We start from the raw sequence: 19640 nt of genomic DNA on the forward strand, positions 1-19640 counted from the left end.
ACCGCTGGACAACTTACAACAACCATCTCGCCATGGAACAACTTGTGTGACAGTTTAACAATTCTATTTAATTGTTTAAATTAAATAAAAAAATATCTTAATTTTTGCAATTCACATTTTATTCTGTCCCCTCCTTTTGCATCCTTTCTTTAATGATTCTATTCCACCATTTCTTTGATATGAGTGTACCTCTTGTTTCGCAGCAAGTTATCCTGTGGCAAGTTGGCCCTGGTGTGTTGTCCTCTAGTGAGTTGGCCATGTCAAGTGGGTTGTGGCGAATTGGCCGTGGCGAGTTGGCCATGGCGAATTGTCTTAGACCCGTCCCACTAGCCAAGAAGGCATGGACAGGGGAGTATGTAGAAGGATTAGAGCTTCCCAAATTGGCAAAGGTTTATCTCTCTCTTTTAGTGGGATATTCATTGGAAGAAGTGTGTTGCTCCACAATATTCACCTTCTGCTTATTTATTGTGTTTCCTTCCTATGAAAAATGGCTTTCTCTCCTCTGCTTCTATGTCCTGCCTCTCCCAGTATTTTTTATTTATTTATTTGCTTTCTGCATTAGCATTTAGGAAATTCAGGTCACTTTCTAAAGCAACTGGGGCCTCTGGTGAACTCTTCACTCTGAGAATGCAATAAATCCAAATACTTCCAACCAACAAATTCTTACTCTATTTCATCCCAGTGGCTGATAGTTTATTTATTACTTTTTTTTCCTTATAGAATAGGTTTGCAGTGTAAATGAGTTAACAGATATGAATAGCAGTATTCAGGGCAATTTCAAAACTACCCTTCTTTTAGCTCTTCTCTATTCACAGTTCATTTTCTAACTGGCTACTTTCTCTCTCATTTGCTATTTCCATACCATTAAGAAAGTGAAAGTGACCAGCTTCAGTTGTTTTTTTCTCTGGAGGCTGAAAATTAACCAATTAAACAACGTTTAATAATATAGGAAATAAAATAAAACCAGATATATTCTTCAGAAAAAAACCCAATCTAGATTTAGTTAAGTGAAGAGTTGTTTGAAACGCAATGGGCAGCAAATTAATTAATTAATTAATGGAATTTGCTAAGGAAATCAGGGCAATATTTAATTACACGTGATGGCTCAGTTCTTTCTTCATTATTTGCCATTCTTAATTTCTCAAATAGAGATCCGTTTATTATATTTCTACCTGTTGGATAACCAAAACTCCCTGGGCATCAAGTTCTGTTACTTGGAGTGTGAAGTAGAGTTATGTAGAGTAGAGGATGGGCAACATCCACAAAGTAAATAAATAAATAAACATCTAGGTCTCATGATTTTCAACAGTGAATATAAGGCAATTCACTGAACACATAGGGGAAAAAACAAAATAAAATTTGCATCCTAAACTTCAGATGAAGCTGGCCTGTAGGTGCTTCATCACTGGAGGCGTTTAAGAAAAGACTGGACAGCCAGTCTGAAATGGTATAGGGTCTCCTGCTTGAGTAGAGAGTTGGACTAGAAGACCTCCAAGGTCCCTTCCAGCTCTATTCTGATTGAAGTGAGAATGTACAAAAGAGTGTGTGCTTTTTCAAAAATATAGATATATATGTTAGAGATTAACTGCTCAAAGAGTTTTGTTCCATGTCAAACACAAGGCCCGGGGGCCAGATCCGGCCCGCAAAGTGGTTTCATGCGGCCCGCGAAGCCATCCTGGAAACAGTGAGGGAACGGCCCCCACTGCCTTGGCCCTGGCCCAGAGACCCTCCTCCTGCCAGAGACCCTCAGATCTGTCCCACTCCTGCCCAGGCCACCATAGGCACCTTTGATGCGAACGATGTAGAGCTGGCCACACCCACCCAGTAGGCCATACGCACTTTAGCCACACCCACCCAGGCCACACCCACCCGGCCCCCTGAGGGGAACCACAATGCTGATGCGGCCCTCAATGAAATTGAGTTTGACACCCCTGTTCCATACCTTAATGAAGCAAAACATGATGAAGTAACCTAAATTCCAGTGCTTTTTCAATACTGAATGTGTATTAAGTCTGATTTACATGGGAGTATGTGAAACAGCCAACATATTTTCAGAAGCATCTAGATTATTGTAATAACAGATGTCAGAACCAACAACAGCCAACAACCATGAAGAGCTCTTTTCCAGCCAATAAAGCATTACCGCCCACTGGAACCAATCACATATTTGTTTTTTTTCCCCAAAACAGTTTTTATTGTTCTTCTCCTGTTCTTTTCTGCTCTTAGAAGAAGATACGCTTTCCTGATAATTCAAGGCTATATCAATGAGAAAGCTGGAAAGGGATTTGAATGCTTCTGATTTTGCTACTGCAGTCAAATGGAGGCTTCTGTGCACAGTTTGACCAAATGAAAGAAGCTGAAATATGAACATAGTCCAGGCAGTTTAACTAATGTAACTTTGAACCATTTCTCTATAAACAAATATAATGCCGTTTGCTTTGTGCGTTCCTTTTGTATGAATTCATTTTGGTTAAACCATTAAATATGATCCATGGTTTGAATACAGTAATTTTGATTTATCAAAGAAGCCCATGGTAATCCATATTATAGCTTGACTGAATGAGTAAAATAAGTGAATATTTCACAAGTAGAGGCATCCTTCTGTATAACCAATCATTGCCTTCATAAGTTGGAACTTTGGAAGCTAAAGCTTTAATATATTTAGGCATTACTATGAGAAAGATCATGGTGAATAATATAAGGAACAAATCTGAATAAATAGTGGAAACTAATCAATTAAGTAAACAAGCATGAGGTTACCAAACAACTGATCTACATTTAATTAAATAGGTATATCACTTTAATTGAAAACTTTCTTAGACAATACAGTTCTGATATAGCTGTACTTAGAGTTATTTTGCCAGATCAGAATATAAAAAGACCTAAAGTTCGGTGAGTGACGTTTGACCAGTTTAGACACCCTTATGGAGTTGCTGAGTGACCAAGGTATCTCAGTGGATGGCACCTTCCTAAGGGCAGGGAGTCCTCCACTTACAGAATTTCCATTACTAAGCAAGGTGATTCTTCAGTGAGTCATGCTGATTTTGCAACCTTTTCTGCCACTGTTGTTCATGTTGCATTAAGCAAATCCAGCTTCCCCAATTGACTTTGCTTACCCGAATGTCAACTGGAAAGGACTCAAATGGTAATCACATGACCCTGAATGCTGCAACCATTATAAATACATCCTGGTTGCCAAGTGTCCAAATTTTGATTTTGTGACTATGGGGATGCAGCAATGAAAAGACCAGTTTTAAGTCATTTTTTTCAGTGATGACTGAAACTTTGAAAAATTGCTAAACAAGTGATTGTAAGTTGTAAAAGATACATATTTATTAACAATATTTTGTTAGCATGCTTTTCTGTGCCTTCTTATGTGCTCACATATGCTGTAGGCAGAGCAGTTATATTCTTTCTCCTATACATTCAGTTTATTCTGTTAATTTGGTTATTCTCTATGTCATGTGTCTGTGGTCAAGATATTGTTCTTAAGTGGATTCAGAAGGAACAATTTTCTGCAACTAATAAGAGAAGAGAAGAGTTGAGTTGGAAGGGACCTTGGAGGTCATCTAGTCCAACCCCCTACTCAGGCAAGAAACCCTATACCATTTCAGGCAAATGGCTGTCCAGTCTCTTCTTAAAAACTTCCAGTGTTGGAGCATTCACAACTTCTGGAGGCAGGTTGTTCCACTGGTTAATTGTTCTAACTGTCAGGAAATGTCTCCTTAGTTCTAGGTTGCTTCTCTCCTTGACTAGTTTCCATCCGTTGCTTCTTTTTCCTGCTTTCAGGTGCTTTGGAGAATAGCTTGGCTCCCTCTTCTTTGTGGTAGCCCCTGAGATATTGGAACACTGCTATAATGTCACCCCTGGTTCTTCTTTTCATTAAACCAGACATACCCAATTCCAGCAACCGTTCTTTATATGTTTTAGCCTCCAGTCCCCTGATAATCTTTGTTGCTCTTCTCTGCACTCTTTCTAGAGTCACAACATCTTTTTTACATAATTAACCAATTCATGTTATCTTAACTCATGCATTGACTTTCCTATTCCTATGTTTATAGTTTTCTAAAATTAGTGTCATGTGGATGCTTCATGCAGTATTAGTGTTTCTGTTTTTTATTAGAAACATCCTACAGGTAGTCCTCCCTGAATCATCACAATTGGGAGAAGCAATTTGGTTATTAAGCAAAGTGGTTGCTAAGTAAAACAGCTATTGTGCTTGCAATCATATCTCAGCTTTCCTTTGCTTTAGAGACCTGAGAAGATTGTAAATGTGAACCTTGGTCACAAAGCTACTGTTTCATCAACACTGTAACTGCACTGCAGAAGATAGTTGCTAAATGAGTTTACCTGTAATATGGCAGCAGGCGCTTGTTTAGAATCCAAAGCTGAACTAGATAAGCTGTTTTTGATATGTATTTTCTTTTAACAGATGCAAGACTTTGATTATTTGATCCAGACAACAATGTACTCTGATCAATAAACCTACAAAATACAGCAGCACACTTTGAGATAATCACATAAAATTTACAGACATATGCCAAGGTCTGTTTAGAACATCTTTTGTTTAACTGTTCTTTAAAACAGTTTAATAAAATGTCCATAAAATAATGGAATTCTTAATTTTCTTCTGAAAGCCAGTGTTCACAGAAATTGTTTATTGGTAGTTTTTTTAGACATAGGCATTCTTTGGTTAAACAGCATTCCATCAGGACCAGAGAGCATTACATACCAACACTGTCCATCAGTCACTGAAATATTCTATAAGCCATGAGGATCGATATAAACAGGAAAAAGTTACATCAAATACCACAGAGTAGCTTATTTAGCATATAGTGAAACTAATAGAAGTACTGATATTTACAACAGTATTTTAGGAGAAAATGATATATTAATGAATGTATCATCCAGTGCATAAGGAACAGTTTTACAATTTCTGATTACCCCCAGAACTAGCATTAAAATATATAATTGATCCTTGATCTTGCATCCTTGATTTTGCCCAGCTGGGTAGAGCCTGATACTCTTATTCAAACATGTTTTATTATTAGCATCCAATTCTTGATGTGTCTGAGACAGAGACAAGATAGGAGTCTTAGTGAATATACCCGTTTTAAAAACGTTGTGGATAGATGGAACAATCCATGTGAGAATAACTGAACAATGTGCATCTGCAATCACTTTTTTTGGTAATATATTTCATTGATTTTTTAAAAAACATAAATCACTTAATAATTGGTGAACAGTATGTTGTCTGGGTTACATTTTGTAAAACAATCATTAACAATTGATTTCTATAATCCATAACCCACATAATGGTTTTAGTTGATTTCCTCTTTTCCCCAAATATCCTCTTTTGGAAACATTGAGTTAATACAATTCTTATTGTTTTGATAGATAACAATGAAATATATATTTTTTCCCAATATTCCTAAAAATAATAATCATATCAGCTTCTGCCAACCTAGCAGTTCGAAAGCACGTAAAAAATGCAAGTAGAAAAATATGGACCACTACAGTGGGAAGGTAACAGCGTTCCGTGCGCCTTTGGCATCTAGTCATGCTGGCCACATAACCACGGAGACGTCCTCGGACAAACGCTGGCTCTTCGGCTTTGAAACGGAGATGAGCACCGGCCCTATATATATATCCAATCATTCTGGTTGCCTTATCATAGATCCTGTTACAGTCCTTATTTTAATTTGTTTCTCCCACCAAATTCTAGGTATTCTTACTGGTTAAGATTTTCTCAAAATTTAATTACATTTAAAAATTTAACTCTATTTTTCCATATGAGCCATCTCACTTTTACATTTCTTAAGGAATAGATAAAACAATGAAAAAAAAGAAAGGAGAGCAAGAGTAAAGAAACATAAAAAATAACATACTACTTAAATATATATCCCTTCTAAGCTATTCTTTATTTATTTCCTAAATTTCTTATTCTTTTTAACCATAATTAAAATATGTTTAATCTTTAAACATTCCATTTAATACCTCTAGTCATCTAGTCCTGTAACTCTTATTCAAAACATTTTATCCATTATAATTTTCTTAAATTGAATCACATTTAAGTATCTAAAATATTTCCTTTATCCAAGTCATTTCAACTTTTTTATATTACTCATATCAAGAAAGAGAACAAAAAAAGGGAACAAGCATACTATATTATTTAGGGAATTCATCCCTCTTAGAATGACATATATATTCCAAAACTTTTCTATTTCTTTAACCATATTCAAACAAATATTACTTTTTCAAGTATTCTCTCTGGTAAGTCCCATCATCTATTTTCTTGGTTTCTACTTTAGTCTTTTTCCTTTGCCCAGTATCTTTCTTAATTTAGCTGAATCAAAAGGTTTTTCCTTATGTTCATAAATGTTGCTGTAGATATAAAAAGTAAATCAGGTGAAATGTCTTTGTATGGAGTTTCAGCCTTTCCACGTTTGTTGAAAATCTTTTTCTTTTACTTTCTCTCTGCTTCTCTTATCATTTCCTTTCTTTCCAATGTTCCTGACATCTCTACAGTCCATTTTATCCAATCTGTTTTCTTGTCCTCAGATTTATTTTGTAGTCTTAAGGGATAAATTGGTTTTTTTCCAATTCTTGTAAAAAAATTTCCACTAGGATTAAATCCTGTTTCCTTGTTTTGTTAAGTTCCATCTTTAAGTCTCTATTCTCAATTCTATATCCATTTATCTGCTCCTTCTCTGTTGTTGTTTTCTGGGAATTTTTGTTGTTGTAGAGTTAACTTAGAAATAGATTGATTTATATTTTCAAAGTTATTTTGGATTTTTTTGTGGTTTAAAGTAATTGTTGTTTAAATTGGTTGCAGTATACTATATATCTCCTCCTGTGAAGTGTTTATGTTTTCTTGATATGTTCTTTCTACATGATTCATGATGGCCAAGAATTTGAGTTTTTCTCTTCCTTTCTTTTCTCTGCAAATAGCTTTAGAGTCCCAATTAAATATATATTTGTAATCCAAATAGTTGAAAAAAAGATTTTCCCCCCTGAAATTTATAATTCTCTCTTTGTCTACAGCCCAGATTATTGTCTTTTTTTGTCACAGGTGTTCTTTTTTTGTTAAAACTTCGAAGGTCACAAATACAGATTAACTTTTCCCAGGTTTTCCAAGTCTTATATTAAAGTCATAGTTGTCATAGTCTTCATCCACCACTAGGTGTCCACAACTATTTATTTTTCAATTTCCAAAATAAACAATTATCTTTAAAATGAGAGTCTTAACCATTCAAACAATTTTAGATTTATCCAGATTTAAGTTTTAAATTTCAGGTTTTATATTTATTTCACTTCCATATATTTTGATCCTCCATAAAAAAATTAATTCATTGCTTCCATTAGTATAAGGGTGGGGTGAAAATCCCCCTCCTTCCCTTTCGCAGGTATTTGCTTCTTGGGAGTCTTTTCCAAGAAATTAAATGTAGAATAGAAAAGAGAAGATCAAATTCCTCGCCCAGTTTCAAGCACGCTGTTATAAGTTGTGCTGATTAGTGCTTTTGGACTTTAGTTGCTAGTAGCTTGGGCTGGTCGATGCAATTTGGCCATCCTTTCTCCTGTCAGGTTAAAAGGCTTTCCCCAAGTCGAACAGAACGGCTGCTGCCATTCCAGAATCACTGGAGCATCCTTCTTTCTTTGTCGCCTCTCTGGGGTTACTTAGTCCCATTTAGGGTCCCCTGGCAGGGCAAAATTAGCCATGGGGATGCTGAGAATCCGCAAGCCAACGACTGTAAATGTTCTGTAAATATCAATCCATCATTTGACTACCAAAACTATACAGAGCAAATCTTAGCATCCTCAGGAACAGGAGAGGATGTCAATAGATATCATCACCTTTTCTTTTTCACAAAGCAATGAAGCCAGCAGGTTTCTATAGACCGTCACCAAAATACATGGCAGGTGCTTAATCTAATGTAGAAAGTGAAACCTACAAACTTAAATTAAAATGGAAGCATTTAGAAAAAGGCCAGTTTTTCAACTCTGATTTAAGAGTTAAATATAATGTAATGCCAGCATGGACTTAAGCGTTGCTGGCCTTGTCAGCAGAAAACAAATGTATATACTCAAAAATTCCTATTATGAATCAAAAATAAAATTAAATAAAGATATAGAAACTTGTTTCATAATAACATTGAATATAACAAATAATGAAAATGTGTCTCTTGAGAATGTCACATCATTCAAACTCTAAAGTTTTAGAATACAAAATAGGTCAGAAAATTCATTCCTGATGAGTTCTACCCTGTCTTTATATGTTTGAGCCTCCAGTCCTCTGATCATCTTTGTTGCTCTTTTCTTCACTCTTTATAGGGTATCAACATCTTTTTTACATCATGGTGACCAAAAGTGGATGCAGTATTCCAAGTGTGGCCTTATCAAAGCATTGTAAAGTGGTATTAACACTTCATGTGATCTTGATTCTATCCCTCTGTTAAGGCAGCCTAGCACTGTGTTAGCTTTTTTGGCAGCTGCAGCACACTGCTGGCTCATATTTAAGTGATTGTCCACTAGGACTCCGAGATCCCTCTCACAGTTACTACTATTGAGCAAGGTACCACCTATAGTGTACCTGTGCATTTGGTTTTTCTTGCCTAAATGTAGAACCTTACTTTTTTCGCCATTGCATTTCATTTTATTAGATAGCACCCAATGTTCCAGTTTGTCAAGATCCTTCTGTATCTTAAGCCTATCTTCTGGAATGTTGCTTTCAGCTTGGTGTCATCTGCAAATTTGATGAGTTCCCTATCTATCCCCTCATCCAAATCATTGATGAAGATGTTGAAGACTACTGGCCCTAAAACAAACCTTGGGATACCCCACTGTCTACTTCACTCCATGTAGATGCAGTTCCATTGAGGACTACACACTGAGTATGGCCGGTCAGCCAGCTACAAATCCATCTGCTGGTGATGCACTTAATATAGTGCAATGTTCTCTAAGTTTGAATATATTTAGAATACCATTTGTTATGGATATATTTTGCCAGCCAACTTCAGGGAAATGTTCTCTTTTTTGTTAACAAATACTGATATTTTAAATTTACATTATGCTTTTTCTCCAGTACCTTAAAACAATATATATGACTCTGTACAGTAATTTTTCTCTACACAATAAATACCTAGTGAAGTTACAATATGAGACAAAGGCTGGCCCAAAGTCACATAGTTGGTTTCTGTTGAATTAGAACCTGGGTCTCCTTGGTCCTAGTCCAATACCCAACAGATATTGCATTGCAATAATATGGAAATTTTGTATTATTGCCCATTTTCTTGCTACTGAAATCTGTGATTTCATGAAACTGAGTTTCAGTAGCCAGCAAAGTTTTAAAAAAGAATTTGTTTTCAACATACATTCTAGCTATATAGCACCATCTAATGCTTATTATAAGACAAAGAAAGATTTAAGAAAACTGGGTGAGTATGGACTAGTGAAGAATTTAGGTAGTGTAGCTCCTGAATTTATTGAACTTTGCATCTATTTGTTCTGTATCACAGGCAAAAACATTTGAAGTATGGATTGTTGATTTTAGTGTTTGACATGTTGGTTTCTTCAACAAAGCCCTAATATAGGACACAGATTTAGTCAGTACTGTATGTCTGGTACATTAGAAATTCAGTCATTGGAAGATGCTGAAGGGTGTAATAGCAGGAAAACTTTGTGAAAGTCTATTATGATATTTCCTTATTCATTTATGTACTTTGTTATCTGCTCCATGTCTGTCTGCTGCTTTTCTCTGACAGGTAAGCTGCAAAGTGCTTCAGTTTTTTCACCAATATACAATGGGCTGTAACTACTTCTGGATGCTTTGTGAAGGAATATATCTTCATACACTGATTGTGGTGGCAGTGTTTGCTGAAGAACAGCGCTTGCATTGGTATTACCTTCTGGGCTGGGGTATGTGATCTTCCACCCAGTTGTTAAAATATTTCCTTTTGTCACAGAATTTTTAAAGTAATTGGCACTTTGACTCATGCAAACATAGAATATCCACAGAATAAGATAGTTAAGTTATTATGCAAAAAACGCATAGTACAATAGTACAAATGAATGAGAGCCAATATGGCAAGTTGGAATGGTATGGTGGCTAAAATACTAACACTAGACAAACACACATGAAAGTCAGTTGGATGACTTTGGGATTTGTGTTTATATAGTCTCCATTCACAAATGAGTACATTTATAATTACTAGTTTTCAGGACCAGTCCTATCATTAGACAGTATAAAGCAAATGGTTAATTTAATTATTATTTTACTTTTCCCACCAAGGGGAGTCTAGTAGATGTTTTGGCTTCAGATGTCAAAGAAATTTAACTGGCCTTAGGATTACTTGTCCTTTGGTTTGAGTGATTGAGGAGCATCACACTTAATGCATTAGCCATTGTTGTACACTGTACTTATCTCATCATTAAAAGCTAAGAGATAATTGTTTCTCAGCTTGCACAGTTGCTTTTTTTGTGAAAATATATTTCTGGGGGTGATCTTTAGCTCTTTTAAGATGTGTAGGTGGGGGAAAAATCCATACAAACAGGATAGCAGCTTTTAAAGTTGCCTCACAATGATCTGCCCCAGCTCTAGAGTCCAAGTCAAGGTGAATTTGATAGCTCACATTTATGTCAAGAAATGTATCTCAACAAACCTAGAAGCTTTATCATATAAAAGGTTGTTTGGTCCATTTTTTATTTCTTCAAATATAATTTAACAGTGATTTGCCAAGGTAATGTTAAAGCAAAATGCATTGTAAAAATTTTTTGTGATATCAGTCTTAATTCCACAATTTCCATCAGTGCTCACATCTCTTAAACAGATAAAGCTTGTTTATCATCAGTAACAGCCTTTTGAAAAGGAGATGTTTGAAACACTGAAGATAGTGCTTAAGCTTTCTTCATAAACTATGGGAATTTGCATTCAAATTCCCTCCAGCTTGTAAAGAACATTGAGTTGCATAAAAATACATTAAAAGGAATTGTTGTTGAGTGGCAAAACATTTGTATGCCCACAGGAGACCCATAGCTCTCTTGATTTACCCATTTAAGGCTAATTCAACAGCAGAAAAGTGCCATTATCAGTTGGAATGGATCTGAGGCTATCTCACAGTAGCCACTAGGCTCACTGCCTTATTTGACTCTTTCAGTTTTTCAGGATAGCTTTAAAACAGCTTTTTTAAATCATGCAATTCATTTTTATTGTTGTTGTCTTTGTGGTCAATTAACATATCTGTTTAACTTTTTACTAATGCATAACTTTGGCTAACTTGGCTAGTGGTACAATGACAGGATATAAATGTATGTAGAACAATCCAGATTGAGACCGCATGCTAGAAGAAGCTAATTCTCACAGTAGCAGCAGTTTGAAAATGGAACCAATTACTAAGTTCCTCCTCACTGGATCTGTCAGGTAGAAATTGGATGATCTTCTGCTGGGAATAGTTTGATTGAATACATGCAGGATATTAGTTTAAACTTTCCTTTCCAACCCTGTGTCTCTATGAAATACCAGTACAGACCTATGCATACCATAATTGAATAAAAAATAATAATAAATCTCATATATATAATTTATTATTCTAGGTTTTCCTTTAGTGCCAGCATCAATTCATGCTGTGGCCAGAGCCAGATATTTCAATGATAAGTAAGTATTTTGCTACTTTATATAAAGCTTAATTAGTATCTGTTAATATATATATAAAATTTTATTATTTAATTTATTTATTTTCTTCCAGCTGCTGAATTAATGTTCACATATTTAAAGCTTAATTAGTTAATATATATATAAGCTTAATTAGATGATATATATAATTTCATTATTTAATTTATTGATTTTCTTCCAGCTGTTGGATTAGTGTTGACACATATTTGCTGTACATTGTTCATGGGCCTGTAATGGCAGCTTTATTGGTGAGAATATTATTTGCTACTTTATTGTGAGTTCAGCACTATTCTAATTCTGCTACACTTCATTGTTCTTATTGAGATGTTTTGTCCCACGTTTCAGCACAGAATTCAGAACACCTAATGTTTTATAAAAATAATCAGCCAATTCCATGGTTCCTTGTGTCCTTAGGACTTCTGAACCATTATCTTGACCTGAAGCAGATTATTTTCTTCATGGTAGAAAAGCAACTTGGATGCTAGAAATCTATCAGTAACATGGCATGATAGTTTGGAATTTAAAATGAGTGGGGATTTTTCTGACTAGTTGGGATCTGCCTGGTATAATATATATTTATATCTTCTTCTATATCGTCTATATCTTCTTTTCACTCTTTTGATGAGATATTGGGATTGGAACCAAGTAAGGAAATTATTCCAGGTGAAGGCTTTTCACATGACTGGGGAAATGCTCTGGCAGAAAGTGGATAAATGGATAGGTTTTGCTAAAGCTGCAAAGAAAGGCAGACAGACAGATATTGCTTGTATGTGCCCTCATTTCAAAACATTTTGCAAGCATCTTTGCAAATGTTAATGTTTCCTTGTTGTGAGCTAAATTCCCTGTTGGCTACCAATGAAAATAAGAGTGATATTTTCTTTATATTGGAATATTCATATGTCTTTATCTTTGTTTAATTTTTTATAAAAATAAAAGTAACCCATTTTTTTTTCAGGTCAATTTTTTCTTTTTGCTCAACATTGTACGAGTTCTGGTAACAAAACTGAGAGATACACATCGGGCTGAATCCAATATGTACATGAAAGCTGTCAGAGCCACTTTAATTCTTGTGCCCTTATTAGGTATTCAGTTTGTCATTTTTCCTTGGAGACCAGAAAATAAACTTGCTGGAGAAATATATGATTACATCATGCATATTTTAATGCACTATCAGGTATGGGTTTATGATTGTTTTTTTGGTAATACTGGTAGGTTTCAGTTGACAAAAGAATATTTTCCCAGGAAACACAGCTGGCTTCAAATAATGGATTAGTGCCACTAAAGTCAATGAGAGTAAGTCAGCTTTACAGCAGATTAGTTGATTTGTGGGTTATTTTCCAAATAAAACAATCCACACATAAATATGTGAGATAATTTAGGCTGAGATCTTATGCATATTAACTGAGTAAACACAGCATCTTACAGAAGATGATTTGATGGAGGCACAATTTTAGATCTATCCGTTGTGTTTGAATTTTCCTGTAGAAATACTACCTTACACAAAAGAAAGATTATGGAGGGATTTATGATATGTAGGGAAAACTAATCTGAAGAAGAGAGAATAAACAGATACCCCTCCTTCTTGGCAAATAACTACCTGGGTAATGACTTTAATCTTCCCATCTAAAAATACATTCATGGAAAGAATAAATGTTTGTACTTGCAAATCCAAAGAATACATAAAAATGTGAGTGGCAAATTTAGTCTGAATGAGAATGAGAATCGTCACTAAGTATATAATCATTTGGCATTGCATAAGTGCTTTTCCCAACACCATGGGAAGAAAACTACTTTGACTGATAGCCCATGAATGCATTCCACTTTTTTCTGCTAGTCTGAGATGCTGCTCATTGATCATCCTGAGAGTGCTTGGTATATATTTTCCAGTGCTTGGTATACCTTCTTCAGTATTCCTCATTCATGGTAACAGGCAGAAACATCAAGAAGACTACATACGGCTTCTTGAAAACTCTGAAGGCATGGCAGTGTCACTAGGATCATATGGTAATGTGTAGACAAATGCAAGCTAAAACCACATGCAGCCTTTTAAATCCTTTTTTGTGACTTCCAAAGTGATCTAGTTACTGAAAATCATTGGCACAGTTTCTTGCTAACTTAATGGGAAATATTTTTTTTAAAAAATCCAGTAAATAAGCATAATAAATTTGAGGGAGCTGGTTTGGTCTAGCAATTAAGGAGATTGTGACTTCTAGTTCCACATTAGGTATGAAAGTTGGTTGGGTGATTTGGGGCCAGTTAATTTCACTCAGCCCACAGTGCCAAGCTTGGGCAAAAAGTCGGTCGGTCAATTCCTATTACAATGGATCAATATTTTGTTGATACAAAAAATGTGGACCCTGCACTTTTAGGAAAATTCTAGGAAGAAAAAATACTTGGAGGGAAAGGACAAGAAAACTCAGATAATCCTGCACTGTCCATGAAGATATGACATAGTATTCCTGTTGTGTAGTGAGTTCGTTGTGCAGGAATGGAGACGAGGCAAGTGAGTTCAGCAATGGTCATGTTTATTTGCTTGCAGGATCTGAACTAAGAACTGGGCTGCAGCCTGCAGCAATTTATAGCCTGGCCCCTAGGTGGCAGCCAATAGGTTTAAACAACTCATTGCCGCCTAGGGGCAGCCAATAGCAGCACTGGAGACGGGGTGTCTGAGTTGCTGGAGAGCCATTAGCTAGCTCCAGCTTAACACGTGGTGTTACAATTGAGCCCAATACATAACACTCCTCCCCTCTTAGAATAGACAACATCATAGCAACAATTAGCAAAACAATACAAGTTACACGATTTAACATCATAGCAACAGTTAGGCAAGTTACACAATTTTAACACCAGAATGAATAGGCTTCCATTAACAGCACACTAGACAACTAACAACATCATAGTTCCATTATTGTTTCAGTACAGCAACAAGTCAACAGTACAGACAACATTATAGTTCCTTTATTTTACAACATAATCTGCTAAATAAGTAGGAGGCTTGCGTGCCCTTGTGGAACGCCTCAGGTTTCCAGTTACTTTCTGATCTACCAGCTTACCCATTGGGCCAGGCAGACCAGTGTCCCTTAATGCACTTGAGTCAAAGGAATTAGATGCTCTCTGGCTGGCCTCTCCGGGTTGGCCCACCCTAGAGTCAGATTGTTCAGCAGAGTTGGCACAGCGGTTGTTAAAATCTGGTTGGCTTGCTCCATCAGGGGATCCTTGTTGCACTTCTGGACTCCCCTCCTCTATGCCCAATTCCTCATTACTTATGAAGGAAGAGTCTTGATAGTCCAAGTGTGGGCTGGCTTGGCTGCAAGTTTGGGGACTTTGGGAGGGACTTATGACGCAGTCCTCACTTAGTGGCCATTCTGAAAACCGTTTTCTGAGTTGATCAATGTGGCGTCTGATGACTCGCCCTCCCTCCAGCCAGATGATGAGGGGACCAGATGATTTGGTAATTTTACCAGGAACCCAGAGATTCCCATGTCCATAGTTTCTGGCCCATACCCAATCACCCATTTGCAGCCCCCTTGGGGGTTTTGGTTGAGAGGCTTCTGCTGCCACTCTATCTGGATGCAACCTGTCCAGTTTATTGATCAGTCACCTCCCCAACAAAGTTCTGCAGGACTTTTGCCTGTAGCAGTGCAGGGCATAGAATGCTGACAAAGTAAAAAATCTGCCAGTCTGTGATGCCAGTCACCTGTTACTATCTGTTTAAGTGACTCCTTCCTGCTTGACCATTAGAGGATGGGTGAAAAGGGGCAGATGTTGCGCGTCTGATGAGATTTGCTCTTAGGAAGGCCTGAAATTCAGCAGCAGTGAATTGGGCCACATTGTCTGAAACTAAGACATCTGGCAACCCATGTGTGGCAAAGAGCTTTCTCAGCACCTGGATGGTCCTAGCAGTAGTCATGTTTTCAACTGGGATTACTTCAAGCCATTTGGAGTGGCTGTCTACTACTATGAGGAAGAGCTGCCCCTAAAAGGGCCCAGCGTAGTCTATGTGAATTCTAGACCAGGGAGTGTGCGTCTCCTCCCACATGTAAACTGGAGCATGTGACATTTCAGGCCTTGATTGCTGGCATGTATAACATCCATGTTCCTGTGCCTCAATGTCCTTGTCTAGGCCAGGCCACCAAAGGTAGCTTCTTGCTAAAGCTTTCATTCTGACAATGCCTGGATGGCCTTCAAGTAGTGACTGTAAAACTCTATCTCTCAGTGATGAGGGGATTATGACTCTGTTCCCCCATAGGATGCACCCCTTGTGAGCTGATAGCTTGTGTCTTCTGACAAAATAACTCTGAAACTCAGAGTCTGGGCTTTTATCTAACCACCCCGTGTGTACCCATGAAAGCACTCTACTAAGTGTTTTATCAGTAGCTGTTTCTGCAGCTATGTCCCCAGCATGGATGGGAAATTCTGGCAAATCCTGAATGGACAGAATTCTGGCCACAGGGGCCGGGTCTGGTTCTGTTAGTGGCAGTGGGAATCTGCTCAGGCCATCAGCATGGCCCTTTTCTTTGCCGGGCTTGTGAACCACCTGAAGTTTAAATTTTGGTTTGAGGGGACGTCGGGCCCCAGTGCGGCATGCACTTCTGCGGCTTTTACAAAACCCCACACTAAATGGTCCCTGGGCCCCGGTACCTCTCCTAGTCAGATCTTCCGACTGCTGTTTCGGTGGCCGGTCCCTCTGGCGAGCTCGGAAAACTGCTGCGATGTGGCCGGTTTTGTCGCAAGCCCTGCACATGGCTGACCGGAATCTGCAATCAGCACGTTGGTGGCTTACGCCACAGCTTTTACATCTAAGTAAGAGAACTGCCTTGTAAGGAGTCTCTTGTTGCTTGCTACTGCGGTGCTGTGCGTTGGGCTGCTTGTGTAGCTTGTTGACTTTGGCATCTTCTTCCTCTGATGATTTCTCTGAGCGTTTGGCATCTTTGTGGTGGACTGTTTCTTTGTGTTTCGTCATTTTGGTGGGCTGGACTGTTTGGACTGCACCCCCGGCGGCTTCGTCTGCCATGACTTCATCCTGGGCTTTAGTGAAGGTTAAATTCAGTCTAGCAAACAGTCTTTGCTGCAGCGTTTGGTTTCGTAGGCCGCAGACGAGCCGGTCTCACAGTCGCTCTTCAACATCTGCAAATTTACACAGGCATGCAGCCTGCCTCAAGGCCGCGATGTATTCTGACACGGTCTCACCGGGCTGCTGCATTCACTGTTCGAATTTGTAACACCAAGCAATCACAGACATCTTCAGCTGGAAATGTTCTCCTAGCTTCTTCTTAAGCTCAGAGTAGAAGACTGACTCCAGTGGTGTCGGGGCGAACAGATTTTTGGCCAGGTTGAATGTGCCTGGGCCACACACACAGAGCAGTGTGGTGGCCTTCAGCCCATTGCCTGCAACCTGATTTGCCTGGAGGTAGTTTTCTACCTGGGACAAGTAGGATGGCCATCCCTCCGTATGCTTGATATCGAACTCTTGCAGCCTTCCAACCTTAGGCATTCTTCAGGTCCTCACGGCTGGTTCCTGCATCTTCTGATCCTGCTTCTCCAATGCCCAGGAACTGATCCACTGAGCACGTGGTCGCTAGTGTGTCTGGCTAGCCAACCAAAGGGGGGGGGAATGCCTTTTCCTGCCAGGCATGCACTGCCTCTCCCCTAGTGAACTTCAGCTCTTTTGGAGAAGCAAGATCCCACCTTCATCACCAGTGTTGTGTAGTGAGTTCATTGTGCAGGAATGGATATGAGGCAAGTGAATTCAGCAATGGTCATGTTTATTTGCTTGCAGGATCTGAACTAAGAACTGGGCTGCAGCCTGCAGCAATTTATAGCCTGGCCCCTAGGCGGTAGCCAATAGGTTTAAAGCAATTCACTGCCACCTAGGGGTAGCCAATGGCAGCACTGGAGACGGGATGTCTGAGTTGCTGGAGAGCCATTAGCTAGCTCCAGCTTACCACGTGGTGTTACAATTGAGCCCAATACATAACAATTTCCATATTGTATTATAAATTAAAGATGGCCTCAGCCATCAAAAGTTTGCCCACCTTTCATATAGCTTTTTTGAGCAAAGAGTGTCTGTATGGCAAACTCCTTTTCTTCCCTACCTACAACTTCCTGACACATCAATGTCTGTAATAATTAGATCAAGATGCTTTATAATATACTAGTGGGCTAGCTCTTCTAGAGTTAAATAGATCAATAAAAATCTGGCATATTTTATTTTATGCATTTATATGGCAGTAATTTGGTCCTTTAATTAGATAAACTTTATTGTCGTTTTTTACTGTGGGCACAATGGCACACATTAAAAATGAAATTTAGTTGCTTGCTCTCAAAGTGTACATATACACAACACACATTTAAACATACTATATACAATATATGTATACAAATAAGTATACATATAACCAGGGCTTTTTTTCTCATAGCACGCTCAGAACGGAGTTCCGGCACCTTTTTTGGATGGAACCTTGTATGGTAGGCAAGGCGTGTGTGAGTTCCGGCACCTTTTTCTTTTACAAAAAAAGCACTGCATGTAACTATTAATCACTGTCCATCTTGAATACATAACAGAAGGAGGAAGCTTTAGAGTTCACAAGGTTAATACTATATGGCACAAAACTGTGACTGAATCTGAATGTTCTGCTTCGGATACCACGGAGCCTTTCCCAGAAGGTAACAAGGAAAACAGGTTGTGAAGAGGATGTGTCATGTCCCAGACAATCTTACTGACCCTGCTCAAGCAACACTTATGTGCTATGTCCTGGATGGAGGGGAGGGTTAGGGTTCCTACCACTCTCTGCACCGCCTTCCTGTCTGAAACAGTGATGCTTCTAAACCAGACTGTGATGCTGTATGACAGGATGCTCTCGATTGTCCCCATGTAGAAAGTGGTCAGGACAGGGGAAGGAAATGTGCTTTTCTTATGCAATGCAGAAGATGCAGGCATTGCTGTGCCCACTTCACCAGTGTCTCACTCTTGAGCGACCAAACCAGCCTACTCGTTAGCTGCACACCCAGGAATATGATGCTGGTAACCATCTCCACAGGTGAATCATTAATGCACACAGCAGTGTGGCTGTGCCTGCCTTTTCTGAAATCGACAAAAATATATTTGGTTTTTCCAGTATTTAAAACTGGAAGATATTAAAAAGATTTAATATCTTCTGGCTTGCAGGATCTTTGTAAGCATCTGCCAACCCTTTAAGTTAAACTTAATCAGGAAACAGAATCCAGAATAAATATTGCAATCCTACTTCATTGATAGTAATAGAATCTTGAAACTCTGTCAGCAGAGCTAATTTAAGTTTCTCTCTAATATTCTTTTTTATTCCTGGGCTTAAATCGTATTTTGATAACTGTCACATTCCTTTTCCAAGATCATTTCTGTGATTATCTAGAGCATCTCCCCTGATATAAAAAGCAGTTAATGCAAATTGCCAGAAAATCATTTTGTAATGATTACTTTTTATTCATGTATATTTATTTATTGCCAATGCAGGCTCTGAAACCATACTTTTCCCTAATGTAAGCTCCTTTAACATAAGAAATGTTCCTCGTACAGTTCGAATAAATTACATCCCTTCATTGGTTTTTTGTTTGTTTTTTCCCTAAAAGTTTGATTTGGGAAAGACAATGAATGGTGTTTGATTTTAAGCATCCAAGCACTGCTTGTTTCAACAGTGGAACAACCAGATATGATCCCTGTAAAGTAGTGGGTCCGACACAAGGAAGAGACGCCAGCCGGAGTACTGGTTCAGCACTTTATTGAAGGGGTCCGTACTGAGAAACATGGGCTACCTGACCTCCTTATATACCTGGCCAGGTAGGCAGCTAGCCAATGGGGTTGGCCTTAGGTTTCCCACCGGATGCTCGGTTTCCCACCAACCGTCCAGGCCAACTCCCCCTAGTGGCCGCTGATATGTAAGTGACCTGCACCTGGATAAATAACACCCCTCCCCCCCTTAGAGAAGAGCCTCCC

The 19640-nt window shown here is 38.3% G+C and overlaps 1 protein-coding gene across 1 annotated transcript in view; it reads left to right on the forward strand.

Annotated features, from left to right (window-relative positions):
• CALCR (calcitonin receptor) overlaps positions 1 to 19640 on the forward strand; it is a 107897-nt gene that overhangs the window by 63001 nt on the left and 25256 nt on the right. Inside the window, exons 8-11 of the mRNA XM_083379401.1 lie at positions 9762 to 9915; positions 11590 to 11650; positions 11850 to 11916; positions 12624 to 12842. Of these exons, the coding sequence (XP_083235527.1) occupies positions 9762 to 9915; positions 11590 to 11650; positions 11850 to 11916; positions 12624 to 12842 (501 nt within the window). The remainder of the gene's footprint in view (positions 1 to 9761; positions 9916 to 11589; positions 11651 to 11849; positions 11917 to 12623; positions 12843 to 19640) is intronic.

Source organism: Vipera ursinii (genome assembly GCF_947247035.1).
Source record: "Vipera ursinii genome assembly, chromosome: Z".
Lineage (NCBI taxonomy): Eukaryota > Metazoa > Chordata > Lepidosauria > Squamata > Viperidae > Vipera > Vipera ursinii.